Below are 27,928 nucleotides of genomic sequence, written 5' to 3' on the forward strand. Positions count from 1 at the left end.
AACGTATCTACATGCAATGTATGCAATACATAATTTAATTAAACTATCATCATGATCATGTCAATATGAAAGCATCTGTTACCTACATGATTATGAATAGATATCAATTTTTATCTACTGATTTTGCAATTTTTGTTAAAATCAGAAGAAATAATGGCTTTGTAACAGTGTAAAAAAAACCTAAAAGATGTTTTCATCATGGAGAAAATTAATGGTAAGACTTAGTACATTATGTTATCTGAAATGAATTAGGTACATAACAGCTGTGGACATAAATTTTTATAGTTGATGAAGTCAATGACAAGGTTATCATCAATCCATTACCTTTGGTATATTTCCTTTACTGCTTTTGGTATAGTACATGTGTCTAGTGTCCATTTAATAGGGTTTGTAAGTCTTGTCACGTGACTGTGGTTTCATGAGAATGGGTCCTCATCTACCATATGAATTCAAATGCATGGTGATTCCACGCACTGATTCGTCAGTAACATAGCATTGATTTCAATATTAAAAGTAAAGTATCTTATTGTGTAAACATACTGATAAGAAATGACAAATATCTAGTTCTCCAAGATAAAAAAAAATTATTAAAAGCATAAAATGAAAGATTTTGCATTATGATGCAGTGTTTTGATTTCCCGGAAGTACACAATAAAATTCAAATCAGTCTTCGAAATTCAATGAGATCTACATCATAAATTATGGAATGGAGGCAGAAACTGGAACGGGACTTACAAAGTCTGTAAGTCTAATTCTAGCTTCTGTCTCCATTCCGTAATACAAACCTTATTTATGAATGGGATGACCTTGACTTTTCCAAGTTGCAAATTAAATCATTGATCGTTTTCAAATTAAATCATTGATCCATTTGAGGAAAACTAAAAGTTCCCAATAAGGTGTCAAATAGGATTGAAGATTCCATGTAGACCTGCATTGGTGTACATTGCAGGTAAATGAAATTTCAGAGTTCATGGGTCAGAAATTTTTTTAAAGAATCCTTGACTTAAGACAGTCGCTAATGTGAACTCCTGAGTATTATTAAAAATGTTCTACTAAATAATTGTAGCACAGCAGTCCCAGTAGCTAGAAACATTTTTTTTACCAGGCATTTTTATTAGTTTTTGATCAGTGTATCTGAGTTCAAATTTTTATCCCTATAATTGTTTTTTTTTTATTCTGCAGCTACAACATGCCAAGTCTGGTACGATCAACAAGGCAGCAACGCAGTCAGTATTGAGGAGATTCTGTAGAAGTAGTAACACAGCTTCTCAGGAACTAGGCACAGTTGAACAGGTGATTGATTTCATTAGTATTATTATTTAGATCTTTTAAAGATTGAAAAGTAATTTCAAATGTTTTTATTTTTTCCTATTTAAATAAATTCTGGTACATTGTACATTGAGCTTGCATGCAATCTATATTTTTTTGTATGTGCAATGGCCAGCTTTGATTCAAATGTTAATGCTTTTTTGTATGTTGCTTATTTTATACAGAGTAGTAGAATATAAGATGCAGTTTACACAAAACAAATGTACATGTACATGTCATTTGCAAAATTTTATTAAGTTCTTAGTATTTCACTGGAGAAAAAAACAATACACTTAAGTCATGTGTTTTTCTTGATTACTATTTACATGTACATGTATGTACTTGTTGCTTATTGTTTAAGAATTATTAAAAAATTACTAATATCAATCATTTTCCATGTCATTGCTTCTGAAGGATGAAATTGTATTAACAAACAAAAACATTTTTTTCATTCATTTGTATAATGCAATCATGATATATGAACATGTATAGATGTACATGTACATGTAGGTCACCATTCAAGGCATATAAGACTTGCTGATTATTAAATACCATGTACTTCTCTGTCTAATAATCAGGCAAAATGTATGTAATGTGTGGCACATGAAGAAAAAACAGAGATTTTTATTGCATTATCCAAGTATTTATACCTCATAATCTCCAGAAAAAAACATTTAAATGTTTGTAAAGTTGACCATATTCAGATATTGATAAGTCAAATTTAGTTGAAATGCATGATGGAATAATGGTAGGGAAAATATCCCACACTTTTTCCCTATATAAGCAGTTAAAAATATCTACATGTACATCACAGATACTTCAGGATGAGTTTAAGTAACTTTTCAGTTGTTATCTTGATGTGTAGAATAATTTTTTGGCAAAAAAAGACCAAATTGAGAACAATGATGTGCCACCCATTGCCTTATGCTTATACAGAATGGTACTTAAAAGAGTTTACAGTGCCTATAGCCATTTCTTATAATTACTTGTTGTCCATCATGGTACAGTGCCTGAACTGTATATTTGTAAGCCTTCATAAATCACTAATCAGTTTCAGAACAGTCATTGGTCTGTCAAACCGATCAGTAATTCTCAAATTTCTCTAAAAAAATTACGATTAGATTATCCATTAGTAATGAGTAGTTTTAATTATTTCTCCACTTAAAATGATAAAATTTAAATTTTCAACACAGGAGCTTTAGAAATCATATTTTAATCAAAATTTTACCATAGATAGTGGAGAAATACTTTAAATCAGTAATAGGCTGAAGAAGAATTAGTTAGTAGAAAACTTGAGGAATGTAAAGTAGTGGAAAATTTTTTGCTGAAATTTAATCACCGCCCAGTCGTTAAGAAGTCATATGCATTTTTAATTGCTGACTTAAAATGGAAGAAATGTATTTTAAGTAAACATAAATTATTTTCTGTAATCTTCATAAGATTTATGTGTTGTAATGTTATTGTTATTGAATTATTGCATTTTACATAAAAAAGGAAGCTTCTTTATTTTCTGTTTATTTATGTACATGTATGATATATTTCTAAATCGATTAAATAAATTTGATCTTTTTTTTTTCTTTTTTCTTTATTTTTTAAGCAGGGTAGAGTTTCACAGGCTGTAAGTTTGTTATCACATACACTGTATTAATATAACAGAGGGTGTTGACAAAGAACTTAAAATACATTTTATTGCATTTGTAATGCAGCTAAGATTATTTGACAAATGTTTAGAATTTTGTCATAACACATGAGTGTATAGAAATTGGTCCTTTCCCAAAATTATTCCCTTCAAAGGTTTAATAAAATACTGTATTTATATATCGTCTGAATGAGCTAGGACTCACATGATCAGCAATTATGTTCAGGTGTTTTCAAGGAGGTTGGCTTTATGATATAAAGTTTTATCTAACAGCAATAAATTATTTGCAGTCCTATAATGTTATGGTGTTGTCAGCATCCGCATTGTCGTCAGGGACAGCATTCCGTTTGTCATAGTTGACCATAGACACGTGGTTTTCATGGGATTACTAGAATATTGGTTGATTGATTTTTATAAAATTTTATAACAAAGCACTTGATGTCCATGAGAAAATATATAATGAGTAAAATTGAATGGATCTCTTTTGAATTGTACTACAAGGTGCCCCACCACAAAAGAAAGACAGTGATTGACATTTAGGGATATGACTACAAGTAAGTAGTAAATGCCAGGAAAGGGTCAAAACAACCATTTTGTTAACTGGAAGGAAACTAGACGACTGAAAGTGTATGAATCTCTTTGATATTGTACTACACTGTAATTTTTTTTAGGTGCCTTACCTCCTAAGAAATGTTTGGATCGATTTTGGAGGTTGTGACTGAAACCATCTAAAAATTAGGGGCCAAAAAGGGACTACTTTAATTCTGGTCCAAATTCTTACCATGTGACAAATATTTATTCACAATCAAAATACAATGCTATATCATGATTGATTGGTGTGTCCATACTTCCCATCATGATTGATTGGTGAGTCCATACTTCCCATCATGATTGATTGGTGTGTCCATACTTCCCCAAAATGTTCAGGGTTTGACCTATGCAGTTACATCAAGCTGTGCCCTGTGAAACATCTTATTTTTAAATGTTAAATTTATGATATATATCTGTTGAAACATTGAAAATATACTCACAAAGCACAAGTTCATTATGTAGTATTTAACACAAGAGAGCAGTATTGCATTTCTGGAAGAAAAATTTAGGAGTCCTACTCGAAGGATTTGCCAACTCTCCTTCTTTTTTATGACCTTAGATCCATCCCTGCAATCTGCTAAAACAGGATAGGCATGCTGCATGTACATGTATGTGGGTACCATGACATCACTTAGCTATCTTTATAGCGTATGATGCTCCAGCTGCTACTGAACTCATACTTTATTGATTGTGGTATAATTTATTAGATGGGTCATGCAGCGTTCATCATTTTTTATAAAGAAAAATGTCACATGTAGATCATAAATGTATACCGAGAATGTTAAAGACTGGCCCAAAGGAACCCAAAATGTAAAAAGAAATGGCATATTTTGTAAAAAAAAAAATCACCTTTTCTACAATCTCTTTGCATTCATTCAAAGACTTTATTATACTTAATACAGTAATGATAAAATTTACATCTGTCAAAAAGTAAAGTATTGTTGTTTGTTTCCCCTCCTGTGATTGGCTAATAACCAAAATAATAGTGTCAAGTACAATAATGTTTTGGGAAGGTGTCCCAGTTTATGCAGTTTGAACATTAAACCATTCACACATTTCTGAGGGTATATTATGTTCTTGGCAGAAAATTTAATGTTTTCTCTAACTTTTTACTCATTGAAATTCAGAACAATTAAGAGAAGCAATAAAGGTTTAATATTGGCCCCAAACCTACAATCAGTGACATTTTGTCAAAATTTTATCTCCTTTTGAGGGTGTTGAGTGTGTCTAGTACTTTAAAAAACCTAAGGAATATTAAAAAGTGAAAACCAAGTACACATGCATGTACATGTACATGTGTGGTACAGTGTATCTAAAATGTCCATTATTTGCTTTTGTTAATCTGCTGGGAAATCATGCAGCATTATATGTAGTCATTACAGTATACATGTACCTATTCTTAAATTTTGTACTAGTATCTGGGATGAATATGTTTCATCAGAAGAACAAAGTCATTTGAAACTTTTATTAAGATGTTAAAAGCAAGGGTCTAAGCAAGGATCACAGAAAAACATAACATTTTCATATCTATATTATTCTATTATGTAAAACAGTATCAGTATACATGTGAGTGTTCAGTTTACCCGCATTGTGGCACGATTGATCCATTCCATTGCTCATTCACAAATATTTCTTGAAATTCATTTGGCCTACGGGTATAAATAATTTCCTTTGACTTGTTTATTACAAGGTTGAGCAACCTCAGTTTTTGTTCAGGACTTGAAATTTCATAAATTTCCTAGGTCCTGGCCCAGGCATACTTTACATTTTCTATTATTGAGGACCTTTCACTTTCTTCTGGTGGACCTTTCATTCTTGATGCAAAAAAGTCGAGGATGTAAATTTGAACACCTGTGTTTGTTTGTCATATTTTTTCATTGCTTTCTCATGAAATTTTTGACATATTTTTTTTTACACTTGCTTCATTTATATTTATATGTACAATGATATAACATAAACAGTATATCCACATGTACTTTCACAACATCGGTAAGCATTTTGTTATGCTGTATACAGCTTACATTTTTCATCCTAGTGGGGTTATTGTCTCTTTGACATATTCACTATATCCATTCTTGTTATACATATTTACTGTATTAACATATTTTTACGTTATCAAATTAATGAACTTTATTAGCTACATGTACTTGCTAAAGTAAAACTTATCCAGCTAGCACAGCACATTGTATATCTATGTTCTTCCATCAGGCTTTCTATTCATAGATTTAACATGGAATTTTATGGAAGAATATTTGTTTACTGGGAAAAATGAATCCCTTCTTATTGTGTTCCTGTACTTATTTTATTTTTCACAGTGAGGAAATTTATATCACATGTTTCAGGGATGATTTGAACATTTAGTGTATTTCAGGTTTACAAATTCATATTTCAACTTAAGAATTCTTTTTTTTTTACTGTACATTATGCCCCCATCGAGTGGTTGGTACATTGGAGTCGCCTTATCTGGCCATACCCAGATTGATATTAATTGTAGTATGTGGATTTATATAGATATGTTGTCGTAAAGATTTTGGTTGCTGTCTTGTTTTAACTCTCTGTTCATGGAAGTTTTTTTTATTTTCCAATATATAGATTGAATGCCATGGGGTATACCTAGCACAACAATGCATACAACTTCATGTTTACTTCAGATTTGCCAATTTTCAGTTCCTGTTGTTCCTCTTAAAATTGTCTCTGATATGTAGACATAGCAGTTCTTCAAACATGAAAACTTCAACTTTAATCAATGAAATAATTTAGTACATATCCTTATTAGAAACAGGCAGACAGGGATACACTTACAAAATTTTGCTCAGATTTGTGTTACTGAAATGCTCCTATAGAAAACACATAATAGTTCAGGGATAGTACATGTATGCAGCCTGATTACGAAGAGGGATGTAGCAGAAACATTTTTGAGGACATTTCAACCAATTTTCAAATGATTTTAATTTAGATTTGTTTATAAGAATGTTTTTGAAGTGTATTGAAATTATTTTTAGAAATTAGAACTTTTGCAAAACTTATTCAGAAAAAAAATGTTTATTACCGTTATTATAAGACATGCCTTATTTGTATATGGATCTGTATTAGACATGCCTAATTTGTATATTGATCTGTACTTAACTTGTGTCAATAGATCCGAATTTTAAGGTTGAATTATAAATTGTGTAGGATTAGTATTTATCATACATGTTATAGGGAGTAGTTAGATATTGAACTATTAGCGTGATAGTATTTTACTAGTTGATACTTCTAATCTCTTAAAATTTTCTTTAGTTTTGGTTAATTTGTAGTTTTAAAGAGGGTAGATACCCTTGTACTAGGTGTCTTTTCACTGTTAAGTTGTGGTTTGTTTTCTTACATTCCTACTAGAAAAGCAGAGGACACTTACCCTACTGGTGCACCTGGTCCATGCTCCCAGTTTTTAGTGGAGTCCGAGTTGCTCATTTGCTTTTGTTACTTTGTATGTATGATTTTAGTTACTGTATTTTCTTTGTTGTGTTTGTCTCTTTTCCATGTCTGATCTTTGTCCCTGGATTACATTCTTTTGATTACCGCTATAAACTTTGTTCCCTTGATTACTTCTTGAAAAAGGAAGCATCTCTCTCCTTTAATGAAGGAAATTTCTTCACCTTGGACTGCTTTATATACTAATCAATGCTTTGAATCTTGCTTCATTTATGGTTTCTTTGTTTGTTAAGAATTAATTAACCTGTTATCAATTTAGTTTGAATTTTTCACTATATATACCAGTATTGCAGTTTTAATTTTAAAAAAAGATATCATTCACCTTATTGTGCTTATTACCAATTTAGAACAATATGGCTAATCATTTCAGTCATAACTATTTTTTCATTCACAATGTTTACAGACCTTAGTTTTTTTTTGTTCCTTGTACATCGTAACTTTACTTGAACCAAAATAATCATATTAAATAATAATTGCAACCAGTGTGTATAAAATTTTTAAAGGGATGTACCTTAAGTACCATATTTTCTAAGTTAATAGAATCAGGGTAGGAAACTCACTTGAATTCTAGCCAGTCCTGAATACAATTTTGCAATATCTTCACTATATGGCTATATAGATTTTTGCTAAAATTAGCCAGTCCTGCCAAACAACAGCCAGTCTCGGGCTGGCAAGCAGGCTACTATTTGTAACTCTGATAGATTTTTTTGGCTGAATTACTAATAAACATACAGAAATCTGAAATTAAAAACAACTCCTTATATATACATAAAGATAAGCAGATATTTCTGGCATATAGTCACAGATCATAAACTTCTAAAACTGAATGATTTATTTGATGCACGTTGCCCATTAACCTTGAATAACCATACAAACCCATTTTTTAAAAAAGAAGTAAACAGAACTGATGCAGAATAATACCTGCTTGTGTTGATAAGTTTTCATATGTAAGTTGGAGAAATAGTGTGCTTTATAACTTATTTTATTATAACCATATTTTTCACCCAACCAAACTGTCACTAGCAATTTAATTGTGTCATTTTTCTGGGTGTCTTTCAGGCAGACTAATTTAATACTTTCATAAGTAGTAATATAGACAATAATTCATTTACATTTAAGGAGTTATGTCCCTTTTTGAAAAGTTTAGTTTATTTGTAACTTTGCTGAATTATTAGTTCAAGGAGGTACAGTATAGCGGGTGTAAAATTTGGTGATTTTGAGGCAAAAAGGTACACCAACCACTAAAATATGCCAGTAGACAGTGTAAGTTCAACCACTTAAGTAGCACTCCATCTAAGAATTATGCAAAATGTGATTCATGGTTGGAAAGCCTACATATTTTTATAATTGATATTTTGTTTAAAAAACTTAAGTAAACGGACTGCCATGTGGTTTTGCAAGTAACCCATGTTCATACAAGATATAAATTATATTGAATGTACTGTGGAATTCAAAATTAGGTGACATAACTCTGTAAATGACACTTAAATACAATAGAAACCGTTGGATTTTCAATGTGGATTATCTCCTAAGAGCATACAGATTTGAATGAATAATCATACGTTTCATCATATAGCCTATAAAGCAATTTAATAACAAAAATAAAAATATGTGCCTTTTTTTTAAGTGTGTCACATTTTACAGAAATTTTTGCATGAAGACTGGTACTTAAAACTATCGATAATTTCAAACTCTGTGTGCCATCTGTCATATTAAGCAATGGCCCTATAGAATGCACTATCAATTCGGAAGATTTTGTTTTAATTTTTTTTAAAAGGTTCAAACTAACTTCATGAGCTCATAGCCAATCATTTTCTAATGTCTTTATTTACCATACTCATCTGTTGTTGCTGCTTTTGCCTTAGAGCACAAGCTTAAACAATTGCCAAGTTTAAGGTGAATTCGTGTGGTCTTTTCTAAATGATAGTTTCACATGCTTGTCAGTAGCTAATGCCTCTCTTTACTTAAAACATAGCTATTTGTGTTTAAAAAAATCTTCTTATTTTCCATATGTGACCATCTTGGTTGCGGGTGAAATTTAATCTTGCTGATTTATCGCAAAGTCCCAATATGAGAAGGTAAGGGCACATAACTCAGGATTTTACCAAAAGTCTTGATCATCCATATGTGGAAAAAAATTAGTCAATCCTACACATGTAACTACAAAATTAAATTTCTTTTTACATAACATTTACATAAGTTAGAGCTTAAAAGCTAGTTTAGTCTTAATGTACTAAATACCCATTGACAATTACCATTGTTTTTAGGTTGTTTTCAAATGTACACCATGGGCAAAATATTTCAGTTCATTTTTATAATCAATACATAATGAAAAGGATATTGATAGGTCAATAACTGTGTCATATGAATTATAATGCCAATTCAGATTATAGACAGCCTAACAAAAAACATGTTACTTCAAAAATTTAATTAATTGGATTGAAATTTCAGATATTTCAGTTCTCATATGAAAACAGAAAAAATATCTTTTTTGAAAGCTCTTTCCAAATTTAAAAATCTAAATGTTATGGTTTTACAGATATTTAATCTATCAACGTTTACGTAATTAATGAACAATGCATCTCGGCATAACAAAATTTAATGTAGCATTTATACTTGTTTTTCATGGAGGTATTTACGGGTGGCAAAAGTTTTTTTATCAAAATTTCCCATAAAATGTTGGACAAAAGAAGGAATTTGGATGATCAAGGCAGGCATGATCATTGTTGAATTGTTCATTTATTCAAATTGGTTATTTCTTAGTTAAAAAAAATTCCTCATTTAATTCTTGACAAAATTACCTTTAAAATATATTTTATCAAAATTTAAACATAATTGAACAAAAAGTTGAATGAATGGACATTAATGTTTGTTTAATTCACTCAAGTAGTTCGAAAAACATATATTAATGATACACATGTATTTTTAACTTCCAATTATTTCCTTTATTTTTTACCCACTTCTTGTTTTCTTGTATGTAGACTCTGACTTAAAAGTAGGGAAAAGCCTCAAAATAAGTTTGTGAAAGAAAGATGGATCTACATTGCAATTTAAAGAAAATACCAAAAATGACCCATGTTCCCATATTGTTTGATCACAATGATAGATGATTTTACAGAACAAAATTTGCCAGCCACAAAGTATTCTTATAAAAAATTTTGAGAAGCAGTGCAAGTTGATTTATACAAATATTTAAATAAACTTATGTTTAAATTGGATCTTTATTTTACCCTTCACAATCGCTTTGAATTAAATCAGGTGACAAAATTGGCCAACCCATGGTAAATCAATGATAGAATGGATTCCTGAAACAATGGATTGGACTTAAAATCACAGGTCATGGTTAATTATTGTGTATATTGGATTCACCTTTCAGGTGTTATTGCCCCTGCTCTACATTGAAATTTGAAAATATGTGGATGCATGTATCGGTGATCATCAGATCAACTTTCTCTGGTTAGGGTAAGATTTGTTTTGTACATATATAATTGTATAATTATGTTAAATTTGTTCTAAAAATATAGGTTGATGGTCCGGTCAGTATGGTAGACTGCTTTTACCTGCCCAATTGGGCTTTAATTTTGTACCCCCTAGAGTTTTTGGTTTGTTATGCTTGATTACATTGGCAGGTTTATGTGTTTATTGTCAATTTTTTTATTCAAAGTGGTTGGGAAAAACATTTCAATTATATAAGAAGGGGCCTTTTTCACATTTTTGAAATAGTATTCTAGTTTTGAAGGGGCCATTTGAGAACAAACCATATAAATTTCTTTTATGTGAAAGGGCCATTTTCTATTAGAAGGGGCAAATGGCCCATGGCCCTTTGCCTTCCAAACCTCTGGTTGCATGTATCTTGAAAGTTTATATTGAAACTGTAACAGTGATTCAAGATACATGTAGGTCATTATGTTAAAGGTGTACATGTACGCATACTCATTGATGTTTACAATTTCAATGATATATACACAATGAAACTTGCCAAACCATATTCATTTTGGAATACCAGCATACCATTGAAGGTTTAAAATAATTTAAACTGATACAAAATGGACTTTTGAAAATGTTTGTTTAGACAATTATTTTTATTTGTTTATTCAGGAATTAGACAGGTTTCACTGTATATGTATAAAACAGATTTCACCAAAAATAAAAAAATAGTTAAATCTTTGGGTTATATGCCAATTTATAATGTGTGTGCCTTGCTTAGATGTGTGGTATATTTCAGACCTTTAGCAAATCTTTTCAGATACTGTAGTTGTACTCCTGGAATTAATTTTCTTTTAACTTTTTGCTTAACTAGTGGAACGGTAGTGTACCTGTAACCAGTTGAACTAGCACAATAGATAGGTGATGGTGTAGTTCTGATATTTACTGCCCGTGTGATAAGTCTGGAGCTTTAATTGTTATCTTCGAGACCCACCTGCTCACCCTTTTATTGGGGCCCTGCCACAAAAAGTTCCATGATGTTAAGTTTTTTTCTTTTGGTGTAAGCTTTTGATATTTGGCATGAGGATAGAGCAGCTCAGGACAATGTGTCACATGCCATGGTTGGTGACCTAAAATTTTGACTTCAATTGATAATTTTGTGTGTAGCAGATGTACAATATTTTTATTACAGCAGGGCCTACAGAGATAGATTCCATTTTGCTTCAGTGGTTCACATGAGCAGTTCTGTTTGTGGTTTGAGATCAGACACATTTGATTTCTTACATAGACCTTAAAAATTTCATTTACCTTCCAGGACCTTCAACTCTGTTCATTGACACTTTAAGAGAACTCTTGATTTTACTCAAAAGGACCATTGATTTGAAACTTGAAGAAGTTCAGGACCTTCCACTCTTGAAACTAAATGTAGGCCCCTGTACTTTTGTTAGATATTTAATGAATTTGTTTTTGCAGCAATATGAAGAACAACAGAAGAGAAACCAAGAAGCAGAATTCACTGAGTTGGTCAGAGATTTCCTTAACCCTGAAGAGTTCTACAATGCCTGTAATGGAGTAGGAATTGACTATTTTACTGGTGTACCTGACTCTCTCCTAAAAGGTTTGGTATCATCTTCTCTGTACTAAGTTATAAGAAAGAAGTCTGAGCCATTGCTTACTCCTGCTCCCATACTTTTGTATATGGTCAAAATATTAACCTAATTGTCAATTAGAAGTTGATGTCCGTTTTGTTTGAAATTAAGTCTTGTGTCAAAATATCAGATAGCCGTGACAATAAGTGCAGGGAAAACTGATATAAAAAAAGACATTAGGGATACTCTAGGTTGTTAACCAGTATTTGAGTACCAGAGGTACCTCATAGGTCCATGTATCAAATGCTAAATGTATGATCAGTGTAACTGAATGATTGCTATAATTGTTTGCCTTAGGGTGAAGAATTTAAAACTACCTGAAAGTTAGTATCGGGAAACTGCCTGAAAGTTAGTATCGGGAAACTGCCTGAAAGTTAGTATCGGGGAAACTGCCTGAAAGTTAGTATCGGGGGAACTGCAAAACACTAACAGCATAAATTTTCCAGCTTATTATATTTTAAGTACTAAATGACGATTATTTTTAAATATTAACAATGAGTTTACAAATTTCTTCATTTGTTCAAGTTATGGCATATTGAACTGGTTTTCTAAATTACAAAAAAGGCAAGGTATGACAGGGATTTAAACTTATGAATTATGAATATTAGGTTTCTTTTGAAGTAAATGTATTCTCTATTTATTATCAATGGGGTTTTACTTGGTTACACTAACTAAAATACTATATTAACTCAACCAGTATATACAAATAAAATAGGGTCAAACTAAAGTAGGGTCAAAGATAAGAATAAGCAGCATGAAATCTTTAAGATCTAGCATTTTTGAAAGAATAATTTAACATAGTATTGTGAAAGTACTATTATTCGTGGGGTACTAGTTTTCGTGGGTAGGTCAAACCACGAAATTTGGTTCCCAACAAATAGCAGATGTATATACTGATAACTTCATATGATGTTAAAATAATTTGCAATGGGAAACAGTCTGTATTTGTAAATTCTGGGTAATAATCTGGGAGTGAGCTCTGAAATTTTTTGTATGGCCCTAGATGACTCCAAATTCACATCCCTTAGGGGCTGATCTTGAAATCTAGTTAAGTACATGTAAAAGCTTAATATCCCTATTTCAATAAAATTTCTATGAATCCAATGCAGAAGTACTCTTTATTTTTCTTTTTTTCTAATGAAAAGGATATTGATGTTCAACACATGTTCAAATTTTTCAGTCGTCATAATATTTTTCTATTGAATTTCTATATAAGACCATTGTGTTGCACCAGCCTTTGAGAAGATTGAAAGAAGTGGTGTTGGTTTTGAGATTGTAGTACTCATCTGTATAAGAATCAGGCAGGAGATGAAGTGCTTTAAGTTTTTTGCCTTACTTGTAATTGAGGAAAAACATTAACACACCTTGAAAATAATACCTCAAAAATAACATGGTGAAGCATTATTTTTAATTGATTATTTTAGAAATATTGTTAGGAAATTTTGCCAAGATCTATCCATCTACAAACATTTGCGGTGGTATAATGGTATGGTGTTGTTCTCATTGTCTGTGTTAATTTCATCTGCAGACACTTGGTTTGCTTTGTGTTCTTTGTTGTGTGTGTCTGTTTTCCATGTCTGGTCTTTCTCCCTGGATTACGTTCTTTTGAATACCGCTATAACCTTGGTTCCCTTGATTACTCTTTCAAGCAATAGCAGGAATATTTGTTGTTTGATCTTTATAAAATTTTATAACAAGGTTTGAAATTACAAAACATAACAAGAATAGGTATGTTGTGTATGTATTATTGCTTCACAATATATTATACCACAAAGGTCAGGCTGGGATGGATTTTTTGGGGATTAAGACTTGAACTGTTTAGGAATAAGAGACTAAAATGGGTTCATAAACAAGCATTTTAATGATGTCCTGACAATAACTTGACTATGAATAATTGGGCTTTTTGAAATTGTACCTCTAAGACTATGTTACCAAAGTTAGGCTTTGAATGATTTTGGCAATGACTTAAACCATTTAGAATTTAATTGTAGGGGCCAAAAAGGGACCATAAAGCATCATTTTCGTGATGTCCTGACAATAACAGTAGAAGTGAATGGATCTGTTTAATATAGTACTACCGGCACAAGGTGCCATACCTAAAATAGAGACTTGGATTGATTTTGGGGTTGGACTTTAACCAATTTAGAATTAGGAGTCTGAAAGGGTCCAGAACCAATATTTTTTTCTGATTTCTTGATGATAGCTTGTTTACAAGGGAATTAATCTGCTAGAATTTTTTGCCACTAATTACCATGCACATAGAGGAAGGTTCAGACTGATTTAGAGATTGTGACTTGAACCATTTAGGATTTAGGAAAGAGTCAAATTCTTATCCTGTGTCAAATGTTAAATCACAATAAAAAATGAAAGCTGTGTCAAGTTTGAATGGTATGTCCATACTTGCCTCAACTGTTCATCCTGAGCTGTCCAATCAAACTGTGTTCCGCTAAGCATTTTATTAAAAGGCTGAATCTTTCTTCACCATTTTCGATCTCTACTACAAAGTGTATAGGGATTGTGTCTATGGTCACCCAATGTGGTTCTGTAAAATAATCTGCAGGGTGATGTCTGTGAATGAGATGATGCTTCACTTTATTTTTTGTACTGTATGGGGCGAAGTGAGCAATAACCAGGGCGACTGTTTTGCCCAAATCTCCCAGTAGCATGAACCCAGAATTTGTACCACTGTTACTATTGAACCTGCCTTATGATAACATTAGTACATTGGATTTTTTTTCTCTTTTTTTTGGGATGAGGGCAATTCTCTGCATTAATTTAAAAAGTGTACAGTGTACATTACATATTTTATTGCTAGAAGCAGGACTTCTAAAATGTGACACAAGCCAGAAATAAACATCTTTATAAATGCCTATAATTTTTTTATTTTCAACAATTTTCAAAAAATTTACATTGGCTCAAGTTACCATCAAATTTATCTGTCATATGAATTGTGTTAAAGTGATCTTCTGAAAATACTTGAATCAGTGTGATGTTGAGATCATGTTACTGTTCTGTGGAAGAACCAATGCTTGTGGATTTTACCCATTTAATGTCTTCATGGTTCAACGCATGGTTTAATTTGTCTAGTAAGATATGAGTATACTTGGTTCTCTTGTACCCAAGCTTGATAGACTGTATCAGTACTTTTCTTCCTTTTTGTGGTGTTTAAATTCCACAGGAAATGTTTAAGGTATATAATTTTCTTTTTCAACCTCTTGAAAAAAAAATGTTTCAGCCTGAGGCTTTCTTCAGTTTCATTTACAGTTCCTTCTGTACATCTTTGTCAGTTGGTGTTTCTTCAGTTTTTAGTTTCTACCATTTTATCCTCCTAATTGAACTTGGGATTCTCTTTCAAAGCTACATATATTTAAAAAAGATTTGCACAGAATTTGTTGAGATTGTGAATGTTAAAGTCTTTCCTGCATTGATTTTACATAGGAGATTTATTTTACTTATGATACCTCATTACTATTGATTACTGTTACTAAGCTCAATAATGATAACGCCAGCCTGTCGTTTTACATGTATTTGATAACATATTCAACAAATATAGCCAAAGTAAATATCTAATTAGAGGAGTAAATACAAGTATCTTCCATGTAAGAGTCAGGCAGGTTTTTCTAAATACCTGAAAAATGCCCATTATTGCAAAATTACATTCAAGACTCCTAGAAATCAGTCTTGCAATAAATACATGTATCAATGCTTAGTTTGGTGAAGAGTTATCAATTTTGAATGATTGTATAGAAGGGAAAATGTAGGGGAATATTTGACTATATTACAAAAGTTTTTTTTTTTTCAATGATTAAACTTTTTTCACCATCCTAGATATATGAAACAACATGTATAGCTATTGTTTTAAGATGAATTGAAAGCATTTAAGCCTGAAAAAAGTTAAAATTAATTTGATGTATCATTTTTACTATTTGATTTACCAGATTATTACATAGACTTGTAATGAAATCAACATTGTACACACAGAGTGAATTTATGATTTTATTGTTTCTTAATGTCTCACTAGCTGCATGATGATGCTGTAACTGAATATTTTTAAAAAACAGTTTTTATTTATATTTTTCCAAGTTGATGAAACATTTAAGTAGTTTAGTTACTATTCATTGATTTTACATTTTGAAATCCGTTATTGATAGCTTTGAATATTAATTCTTACAGAATATTTTATGAGAAAACGCCCATATATTACGTAGTTACTCTAAGTAAAGAAGAAAGTCTGAGGTGCACTCATAAATTCACACCTCTACTTTAAGAAAAAACATATAATTAAATGAATACTATTCTTACAAATATTATACGATGGCACTGGTGTTTTTAATTATGCTTTGCAAACTAATAATACTGAACTTCTTGAAATCATGAATAAGGCCAAGGCTATTCTTCAAAAGGAACAAGTCTAACAAATGGTCAACAAAAAACAATCTGGCGTAAGTTCATTTTTTAAAGTAAATCTGTGATACAATTTACATGTTCATGTACTGTTAATGAATTCATCTTATGTTTAAATACTTTGTTATATTTAAATGTGTCATACTTGCATTTTAAACAAATAATAAAAGGCATTTTATTAACAAATATTATTTATTTATAAAACATACATGTAACAGACATTTTATTCATTATACATAAAGATCCTAAAACAGAAAAGCAAACTTATTACACAAGGTACATATTTTCAGCCATTTTGATTTTCGGATCAATTCCTTTTGAGAGACCACCCCTTTTGTAAGGCCACTTTTATGTTGCAAATGGGGTGGTCTTTCAAGAGGGGGACTACTGTACTAGAAAGAACCAAGAAGTTGATTGACCACATCAGAGACATCGAATACCCTGGTATTAGAATAGTCCTTTTTCATATTTTGCAAGCCATTTTAGCAAGTTTTTCAAAGGGACATAACTCACCAACACACGACAACCTGGTTGGCAGTCTCATTGAGGAAAGAAAGAACAGTAAACACTTTCCTTTGAAACTAAAACTATTTTCACTTGTGTAAGTACCTAAACAGTACAGTTTGAAATCAGTATTTTTAAAAGGATCCAAGTACTCAACACAGCCCAATAAATCAAGTATTTAAAGTTGAAGTCTACTGCTGTCCATTGCTTCATTTGAACAGTAAACCAGTCTGTTGGATAAGAGAGTTAATTCCCTTTACTTAAAATTTAAAAAAAAAAAAAACTAAGTAAAAGTCGGGAATATGGAAAAGGAATAAACCATTTGCAAGCCTATAATGATCACTTACCTAAGTGGTTACTATTTCCCCAGCTAAGCCTAAATGTTGATATTTCTCTTTTCCTTTCAGATCAATATTAAATACTTAAAACACTTTCCTAATCCAGGTAACCCTAATAGTAAAAATATAGAAAAAAGCATCATTATCAATTAACCGAAAATTAATTATTAGTATACTCTTTCGGTTATGGTACAGTGTGCTCAGATACCTTCTATTCTGTAGCTGTGGACCTCTGTCCTATTATCTAGCTGGTAAATTGATAATATCTAGTGGTAATGTAAGCAATTATTTTTTACTGTAGAACTTTGTGATGAGTTTGTTAAGGGTAGGCATATTTTCTGTGCACTTTCTAATAAGTTAGAAACCAAATTGAAGAGATTTTTTTATATAATTATGGTGTTTGAATGGGCTTATGTTTTAGAAAGTGTGATAGATGCAAAATTCATTGTTCGTAGAAATGAGTACTTCGGGGAAAAAAATTCTAGTAAAAAGGGGGATAATTCTACTTGTGTATGTTCATGTCTTCACTGGTAATCAGGTATCCTGAAATCAGTGTTATTAAAGCATGTGCATTTTCAATTCTTTGAATTTACACATTCCAAGAAATGCAGTAAAAGATGAATTGGAAATAAAATATGGAAGTTGAATGATACTATTTGTAAGAATATCAATATCATCATTTCTAAGTATAAAAAGAACAGTATAGACTTAATCCTAATGAATGCTTCGTCTTTTTCAGATTTCTGTGCATATGTGACAGCTAATGCTCCCAGAGGAAAGCACATGATAGCAGCAAATGAAGGGAATGCTGTAGCCTTAGCAACAGGTTATCACCTAGCAACAGGAAAACATCCCATGGTGTATTTACAGGTAGTTTTTTGGTATTTTTATTATCAATTATCATGCTTGTTTTAAACATTTGGTATTTGGTTATCTGCACTTCAACCTGTCTTCCTCTTTTTTTGTCTGAATTTTCCAGAATTCAGGATGGAAAACTAGTATTTATATTTATACCTAGTGTGTATAGTATAGTTTTTTTTTTTTTTTTCAGAACTCAGGACTAGGTAATATAGTGAACCCAATCATGTCCCTGACATCACAGTCTGTTTATAGTATTCCAATGCTGTTGTTTATTGGTTGGAGAGGAGAACCTGGAAAACGAGATGAACCTCAACATTTAGTACAAGGTGCATCCACTCCTGGGTTACTAGGTAAGGCATCTCAACATTAAGTACAAGATGCATCCTCTCCTTAGTTTCTAGGTAAGGTACCTCTACATTTAGCACAAGATTTACCCACCCCTGGGTTACTAAATAAGGTACACAAATTGGACTCTTGGATGTGCATGGCATCCTGATTTCATGTTTGAAAGTGATTCCTGGAATAACTGCTAGAGTTTGAGTAATACCAAATCAAAGCTATGTGTAGAAGCAGACAAGAAGACAGAGTTAGTTCAAAACCATGAGGCAGCAAAAACAAGACTCAATGAATTCTACAATAATTAAAGTAAACAGCAAAATAATGGAAAAAAATATTTATTTATTTATTGTTAATACATGGTGCTGAATTGTTCAACAGTAATGCATGTTTGTACTAACTTCTACTTCCAGCTGCCTTAGGTATACCATTCCAGCCTTTACCTGATTACCAGGAAGGAGCTGAACAGGTAGGTTAAAGGTCAAAGGTGATGCATGTGAACAGTGAGTTAAATTCTTTAAAAAAGGATGTTCCGTAGAAGGAGTGGACAATTTTTGTTGAAACGGAAGTTCAGTTATCTGATTTTTATAATTCATGACTATTGGGTTTGAAATAAGTCATAGCTTGCATTTTAATGTCTAATTCTTAAATTTTGATAAATAATTTGAATTTTCAAATTTCTATTCGTTTTTGGAATATGAGCCATAATGGGAGCGGGAGGTTAAGCATACTAATTAATCAGAATTAACCCATCATTTCCATTGGAAATGTCTATACCAAGTTGGGACCATTGAAGTTTTTTCCAACTTTCTTGTGTTTGCCTTGATATTGCCATTTGTTATAAATACTTCATTTTTTTAACTATACTTTTGATTATTGCTTAGAGTTAATTGGATAATTTTGTTATCAACACTTCTTTGCTTCCATTGTAATTTCTCTGATCTTACACCACTTGACCTAAATGTAAATGAAGAACTTGAAAATGAAAGTGACTATTGCTAAGTATGTATATTACAGTGGTCCCTCTCTGAAACAGCCCCGCCTGACTAAATGTTTTATATGAAACATTTTACCAGCAATACATTTATTTAAATTTTTCAGGCCTTGTTGACAGCAAAGCACCATATGAAGAGAGCCAATGCACCATATGCCTTATTGGTCAAGAGACAAATCTTCTCTCCATACAAGCTACCATCCAGTGGTGGACCTAAGTAATTAATTGTTGAAATGAAAATTGTAAAAAAGGGGGTGTTAATTTTGAAACATAACAACATCAAACAAAAAGGAAGATTGCTACTAAATTGCAGAGAAAAATGATCTACTTTTGAAATGAAAGGTTTACGCAAAGAAAAAGGTCCATTTTAAAAGACACAACTACAAAAAACAAATTAACAAAAAAAAAACTTATTTGGGGATCCGTGCCTTAAATGTAGTCCTATTTCCTTTGTAGATTTCCCTTGAAAAGGGAAGGAGCTTTGAAGGTTATTATTGACTGTCTAGGACACAAAGATGTTGTTATCAGTACAACAGGAATGACCTCTAGGGAATTGTTTGAATACAGGTAGTTTATACTCTAAAGTATACACTTTAACCATAGTTACTAAGAAATTTGAGTATTTTTGCAGATTCTTTAAGGAATGACTGTTATATTTTTTCAGTCTATGAAGAAATAACCTCAGTCACATGGTGCACCATTATGAACCTGCATAGCAGGTTATTTTCAAGTGTACACCATAGACATTGCGGTTATTTCAAATGGACTGAAAAAATATAACAGCCATTCCTTATAATTCAGTTTTAATATCAAAATTCAAAGAGTAAATCATTAAAAAGGTTTATGACATCACAGTCATATTACAAAATTTGGTCAATGAGACTTAAGGTTAAATTATTCACAGCCAATAGCATTAATAATGCCACATGTTTAAAATGTATATATAGCAACACATGATTTACATATGATAATGAAATGATTACCATATGATTATCATTTGATTCAAGTAACATAGAGTTACTGTATGAGACACCTTTGCCAACATATTATGAATGTTTTTACCTTTGCAGGTTTCTGTACACAGCCCAATGTGCCACACATGAGAATGATAGGGTTTGCATCATATGATTATCACATGATTATCATATGATCATGATGATAATCATATGTTTCCGAGCAAAAATTAACATATAAGAATCATATGATTATCATATTTAAATTATCATATGATAATCATGTGACTATTATATGTGAATTATCATATGATTATCATATATGGCACATTTTGTTGTGTATGTCTTCTACCTCTGTACAGTGGAACATATGGCCCTTCTTTACTTCAACAATTTGGAATGCAGGGGTATCTTTTCTCTTGTTAATTAACATTGCCCTATGTAGTGTATTTATATATTGATACAAATGTATTGAAATGATAGCCAATAGTATTATCATGTGCAATACTTAACACATTTACTGAACCAAACTTACAGTGGTTGTGACATTGTAGTTATATTTACAAATATTGTCATTAATTTCTTCATTGTTTTTTAGAGTGGAGAAGGACATGGGACATGAGAAAGATTTCTTGACAGTTGGTTCTATGGGCCATGCCTCTACTATTGCTCTTGGTATTGCAGCAGAGAAACCTAAAAGACAGGTAAGATTTGTACCATCTAGTCCTTAGAGTGGAGAAGGACAGGGGACATGAGATTTCTTGACAGTTGGTTCTATGGGCCATGCCTCTACTATTGCTCTCGGTATAGCAGTTTAGAAACCTAAAAGACAAGTAAGACTGAAAAACAACCATGTTCTGTTTCATTAAGATCTTAATTTGAGTTTCCAGATATCCAATTTGACCAATCCTGATCTGAATGGTCAAATTCTCAATTTTGATGGAAATTTCAAATAACGTTTTTATACATCTTCAGATCTTCGCAGTGTTCAACACCACAGTGTCATAGTTTTAGTTTCATATGAGATAAAAATGTACCTCTTAAATATCATGCACCATGTGTTCTACATGTATTTCTTGCTTGAGTGAGAATGGGAAGTTAGCACGAAATGATCGGTTAGCATTGAACATTACCCTGTTTCTGATTCATGCACAGGGGCTCATTTCAAGACTTTAAAGGCCACATACAATAGCACGGCCCCAATATCTATGAATATTTATTGCCAGCTGTTTAATCTGGTTCCCAATCTGGTTCCCTAGTCAACATCATAAGGAACCCAAAGATATCACCACAACATACCTCTTAAAAAAAAATAATACACATGTCTGCATCTGTTTTTTTTTTTTTTTGCCTGTATGAGAACGGGAAGTTTACATTAAAAGATAAAATGATCAGTTGGCACTGAATTTATGTAATATTACTCAGTTTCTGATTCAAACACAGGGGCTCGTTATAATTGACTATATATAGGCCATATATATTTTCAGGACCGCGATATCTTTATATAGCCATTGCCAGTGGTTTAATCTGGTTCCAAGTAAACATTTGGATCATCACGGTTACGAAAGAGTAGTCATATCAAGGGAACCAAGATTTTATCGGAAGTCACCCAATTTTTGATCATATCGCATTCGTGCCATTTCAGATGTTGAAAGTAAGCCAAAATCAGTGACCGAGAATATTTGACAATTAGCGACTGTGAAGACTTCAGTCTTTGATTCTATTCTTTAATGACCAGATTTAGCTCTTTCAATGTCAGTCTAATTATGGTATTAGAACTTTTTAAGAATGCAAATATAAACAAGGATGCAGCAGCTTCAGTACTGTAAAGGGACTCATTTTACCAAATCAGTAGAACCAAGAACATTGATAACCCATTGACAGAAAGACTTTACCTAAATTATCAAACTTTTAAAACCAATTACTGCACTTTCTGGTCAGTAAAAACTGAGAACAAGTTTATATAATAAAATATTAGGATACTTACTTTAATCTAATGGTCAACTGATTTCTATAACAGGTATTTTGTTTGGATGGAGATGGAGCAGCCATTATGCATATGGGAGCCATGGCAACAGTAGGACAGAATGCGCCTCCCAACTTTAAACATGTGCTAATCAACAATGGGTCACATGACTCAGTGGGTGGTCAACCTACAGATGCTAAAAACCATGATGGATTTTCATTTGTCAAAATTGCTGAAGGTTGTGGTTACAAACAGGTATTTTATTTATATATATATAATAAAAAAAGGTAGATACTTTCCTAAATGTTGTCCTAAAATAGGAGTTGTGATTGGTGACATAATAAAAAAAACATTTCCAAAACAAACTGCCAAAAACAGATTTTCTAAACTGTCAAGCAATTTAAAACAGCCAGGAAAAGTAAGCGGACATGGTTTTATTGTAGATAAACATTCCTATTAACCCTCCCACATTAGGGGGGAGACTCCCACAAAATCAATAAATATCTTTTAATCTATCACATAATTTATGGGAGGTATTCGGCTAAAATTACAATATTTATGTGAAAAATACTAAATAATTGAATTTTTACGTAAAAAGTTATACATTACAATCTTTGCATGAGACAATGTCAGAGTTGAGAATCTTCAAAAAATTAACAGGTGTATCAATGGAAAGAATCTCCCACATGTTCTTTAGAAATAAAGGTTAATAGATATGTAGATAAACATAAAAAATGCCTTTTTTGCTTATGTGTTAATGATCTAATTAATAATGTTTATGCTTATATAGACAAGAGAACCCAGTCCAATGAAGACCTTATTTTATCTAGATAGCTTTAAAAATGCATTTAACAATTATACTTTCATGTATTGCATCTATCTATAAGTATCTTATCTGTACAAATCTCAACTACCTACAGTTATAACTTCTTTTTAGTGTCATCTTTTTTAATTATTTAGATCAGGCTTCATAAAAAAATCTTATTCGATTTTCCTCTAATCTTCTGTTTTAAGTAATTTTATAGGTCAAATTCAAATAGAGTGTGGTTTTGGCAATAATCTAACTTGAGATTGTTTATGAAACAGGACACTGATCAGTTTATATATATAATAATGCGGCTCAATACATCTCTAGAGTACTTCCATGATCTAGTACCGGTAGTCACCTTTTTTTTCGCTTTTCATAATCTTGAAAATATGTCAAATTTTTTACATTTTAAAGGATCTTGTTCTTTGCTTGACAGATTTTATTTTAGACTTAATCCTTCATGATTATTTTATGATTTTTTTCAGGCCTTTTCAGCAACAACAGAGGATGAGATAGCAACATCCATACAGGCCATGAGAGGCATGGAAGGCCCTGTTCTTCTAGAAATAAAATGTGAGAAAGGACACAGGAAACAGATTGGAAGACCCACAAGGACCCCACTTCAAAATAAGGAGGATTTTATGCATTTTCTAGCTATTGGTTAAAATAGAATGAACTTAAGTTATTTAATTGCAATTGGGGACGTAAAATTTCATCAGTTCATGTTTGTCAAATTTCAAATGGAATCTTCTGTTAATACATATATTTTTTTTGAAACAAAAATTGAAAATTACATGAAGCAATCAAGGCATTTAAATAATTGCATTTAATTTGATGGAATAAACACATAGTGATTACTGTGAAAGTACTTTTATTCGTGGATGCCTATTTTCGAGTTTTAGGGAAAAAATGTCAGTTCATAGATACTTGAATTAGTTGATTTGACAGTTCCATCATTCAAATGGGAAATACCCATTCTGTTAGGGACCAAAAAACTACAAAAACTGGTATACCACATACAATAATACTTCAACTGTATTTATTTATTAGATTACTTTAATTTTATAGAAGCCATGTCAAGATAAAAATATGAAAGAATAAATTGAATAGAACTAAAATAGAAACTTCTTGTTTTATCCAAAATCATTGACTTTTTTTATTTTTAACTTATTGCACTTTTTATTCTCATTTGAAGAAATCTGATTAAATTGGTTCATTGCACATTATTGCAAGAATCTCAACTTGTTTTTGTATTATTTTTTTTATGTGTTACTTATTATGTTGACTATCCATATTTCTCAGGGGAGATAATTTGGAAGAATTGCTTCTTATTCCAAGATTTTATAATTTCCTATAAATATTGTAAAATTATGATTTTTCTTTTGTTCTAATTTTTGCTCATTGAAGTTCATGAACAAATTCATGGGTGTGTTTTTGTTCTGGTTTGGAAACTGATCATTGTTCATTTTGTTAAGTATTAGTTTTGTGGGTGTTCTAATTCTGCATTTATTTTTCCACTGCAAAATAACAAAAATTAGTTCACCATGAGAAGTATTACTTTTGTAGTACACTACAATTCATGTTGAGTTTGACATTTCCACCTTTAATAGTTCACAAAGCATTTAATTGTACAGTAAAACCTGTCTAAACTAAACCCTGTCTGAACAATATATCTGTCTAAACTAAACCCTGTCAGAACAATATACCTGTCTAAACTAAACCCTGAATAAACCCAAAACCTGTCCCACCTTAACCCCAAGTAAACCATAAACATGAGTAAACAATGTTTATTCTGAAATCCCTTCCTATAATTTTCCATTCATTTTGAACCTGCCTATTCCATGACAGGTTTCAGCTTAACCATTTTTACTGTACAACATTTGATATTACACTGTATTTATTGAAGTACTTGGACAGTTATTGAAAGATAGATGAAGCAAAATTGAGCAAGACAAAAGGGAACTTTAAATGTATTTTCAAATTCCATATCAACTGTGGGCTAGTGGAAGAGACATAAACCTTAGCAGAAGTGTAAGTGTTAATTATAAGCATGTTTTTACTTACATACTGGTCATTATTCACATTTTCCCATTTGAAGCTATATCATTTGTTACCTGTCTCTCATTAAAGTTTTTTTTTTTCAGTTGAATGGAATGTAAGTTGTAGGATTTTAATAACAAATTTGTATCTGTTCTTAGTCCTGTATTGGGGATTCATGTTTTAAGGGATGGTCACATATTATGGAATTGGATTTATGTGTAAAGATACTCCCACAACTTCTCAATTCAATATTTTGTGAATATCTATAATTTTAAATTAAGTTTTTGAGTATTTGTTTTTCTATAAAGTATCAATACACAGGCAAAATTATTTCACATGGTTTTCACCAGAATTGAATTAATAAACTTTATGACAGAGTTCATGTGAAATTCAGGTGAATCGAGCTTCTACATGAATTGTTCACATGCAATTCATAAAATTCACATGAAAATCACATTAATTTCATATGCAGTTTATGTGAATTTCATGTGAAGCTCAATTAACATAAATTTCACATAAAAAATAGTTTGTATTAGTATAGAGTTTATTGTATTTTTTTGTTTTTTGTTTTCAGTTTGTATTAATTAAATATACCGGTATACTTTTTAAAGCTTTTTATACTTGTGTTTAAAAAAAAAAATTGTAATTAATTATAATTTACTCTAAATGAATTTCTGTTGTTTTGTAGTTAAAGAAAAACTTTTTTACACTTTTTGGTGATTTTATTTCCCATACAATGAAGGTATAGATCTGGTCTTTTTCTATTCTTATATCTTTACAATCATTGATGATGCTTTTAGAATATGCTTAGCTGGGTCTGGTTTCATAAGCCGTCTCAAAATAAGATTTTTCTCGAATTCTTCATCAACTCAAACTGTAGCCAATCAAATCATTTGAAAGTGAAGATTTGAGGAAAACTCAAATAAACTCAAACTGTAGCCAATCAAATCATTTGAAAGTGAAGATTTGAGGAAAACTCAAAGAATAGAGGAAAATCTCAATTTAAGATGTTTTTTTATGAAACCGAGGCCTGCTTACTTGAATTTGTGTTTCCCTTTAAAGTTAGGTCAAGTTAATGCTTTTAGATATTAGTTAAATATTATTGAGGCCAGTGATAAAATTATTTATGGCTACTGCATGTAACTTGGAAATATTATGTTATTCTATAGTAAATCAAATTACATCAAGTAAATTATGAAACCAATTTTGACAATTTTCTTTTCTAAAAGTATCTATACATAATGAATGGGTTGTTTGTAGTAATTGATGGTTGAGCTTTGTACAATTTGTTTTGTAACTTTCTTTAAAACTGTTGTCTATGACATTGATCCTGTTGTCACCCCTCAAAATAACAATGTCACCAATGCAGTGGGAATTGTATGTTAGAATGCCTGTTAATGAAGGATACATGTAGTTAGTTTTAAATGTGGTTGTTTTTCTAGAGGTTAATTATTGTATACTGTAAATCTATAAATTATTGCACGCATTAATTATTGCAAACTTGTCATTGCAGTTTAGTGCAAATTTTATTACATGTATTTGCAATTTTGATAATTGTAGTGAACTATTGTGATTTTGAGTCAGTCACATTCTTTCAAAAATAAATACATTGCAATAATTTGTGAATTTACAGTATTTAGTTTGTTGGTTTGTTACTTACTCATAGTATTTTCAGTTTATTGTATTAATAGATAATTATTTTCATATTTTTGTTTTGAATAATTATACATATACATGTAGTTTTCTAAGTCTTTTGTACTTTTGCATTATGATTTTTTTTTTCACATTCGTCTTATTTTTGTTTGCTTTCAGTTTTCTTTAGCAAAATTTTTAAAACATTTTTCACATGTGCTTTGAAGGTACTTTTATTCGTCTGTATTAGTTTTTGTGGTTTTTGATAAGTGTATTTGTTCTCAAGTTTTATATGCATGGGTTTCACAATGTCATCACAGTATTTAATTGAAATTTCTACATTGGAAATTCATGGTTGACTGGATCATGAAAACCCAAAAACTGGTAACCTACATTAAATAGTTCTCTACTAGTATTTTTTCTCATAACTATTGCAGAGATATTTAAATGGAATGAGCTAAATTTGACTCTTATTTTGTAATTTTTTTTTGTTTTGGAATTTTTGGATCTTACTACGTGGTTATTCTTCCGCAGTACAATAGCGTACAAAATGCAGTTATTGCTAAACACTAGTGATACACATACTGTTATCTCATACCCAGCATAGCCTTTCCCATTGGTTGTTATCATTCAAAATTACGTTCTTGCTTTGCCTAACCAGCTCAAATTAGGAATTTAATTTTGCAAAGATGAACAACACTTTATTTTTAATTTTGCCATTGTCAAGGTTTGTTTTTCGAGGGGTAATTCACTGACATTGTGATGTTTCTTTTTTATGAAGATGATACCAGTAATGGTTTATAATTTACCAGTGCAAGGTAATACCAACTTAGGGTAAATTCACTGAAATAGTGATGTTAAACATTTACATTACATTATCCTCTCATTAATTGTTGATGTCTGTCTGTTTTGAATTGTGGAAAAATTGTGGTAAGAATTAAGAAATAAATGATGCAAAATTTCTGGGTTTGTTAACAATAGAGTGATACCATTTGTATAAGATGCTAC

The 27,928-nt window shown here is 31.2% G+C and overlaps 1 protein-coding gene across 9 annotated transcripts in view; it reads left to right on the plus strand.

Annotated features, from left to right (window-relative positions):
- The window catches only part of LOC148609944 (uncharacterized), a 30,549-nt gene extending 2,666 nt beyond the window's left edge, over positions 1–27,883 (plus strand). Inside the window, exons 1-13 of one of the 9 annotated variants that reach the window (XM_088541566.1) lie at positions 111–214; positions 1,183–1,293; positions 2,906–2,926; positions 9,073–9,087; positions 11,909–12,053; positions 18,070–18,200; positions 18,382–18,541; positions 18,941–18,996; positions 19,629–19,738; positions 19,978–20,088; positions 21,073–21,178; positions 22,495–22,695; positions 23,734–27,883. In XM_088541566.1, the coding sequence (XP_088397692.1) occupies positions 188–214; positions 1,183–1,293; positions 2,906–2,926; positions 9,073–9,087; positions 11,909–12,053; positions 18,070–18,200; positions 18,382–18,541; positions 18,941–18,996; positions 19,629–19,738; positions 19,978–20,088; positions 21,073–21,178; positions 22,495–22,695; positions 23,734–23,913 (1,374 nt within the window). In that variant the 5' untranslated portion in view covers positions 111–187 and the 3' untranslated portion in view covers positions 23,914–27,883. Of the gene's footprint in view, positions 1–110; positions 215–1,182; positions 1,294–2,905; positions 2,927–9,072; positions 9,088–11,908; positions 12,054–18,069; positions 18,201–18,381; positions 18,542–18,940; positions 18,997–19,628; positions 19,739–19,977; positions 20,089–21,072; positions 21,179–22,494; positions 22,696–23,733 lie in introns of those variants that run through there. The other 8 variants (XM_088541568.1, XM_088541563.1, XM_088541564.1 and 5 more) reach the window with 8 other exon arrangements.
- The last annotated feature ends 45 nt before the right edge of the window (positions 27,884–27,928 follow it).

This window comes from Perna viridis, chromosome 8 (assembly GCF_037379345.1).
Source record: "Perna viridis isolate PV_CMFRI_1.1 ecotype Kerala chromosome 8, ASM3737934v1, whole genome shotgun sequence".
Taxonomy (NCBI): Eukaryota; Metazoa; Mollusca; class Bivalvia; order Mytilida; family Mytilidae; genus Perna; species Perna viridis.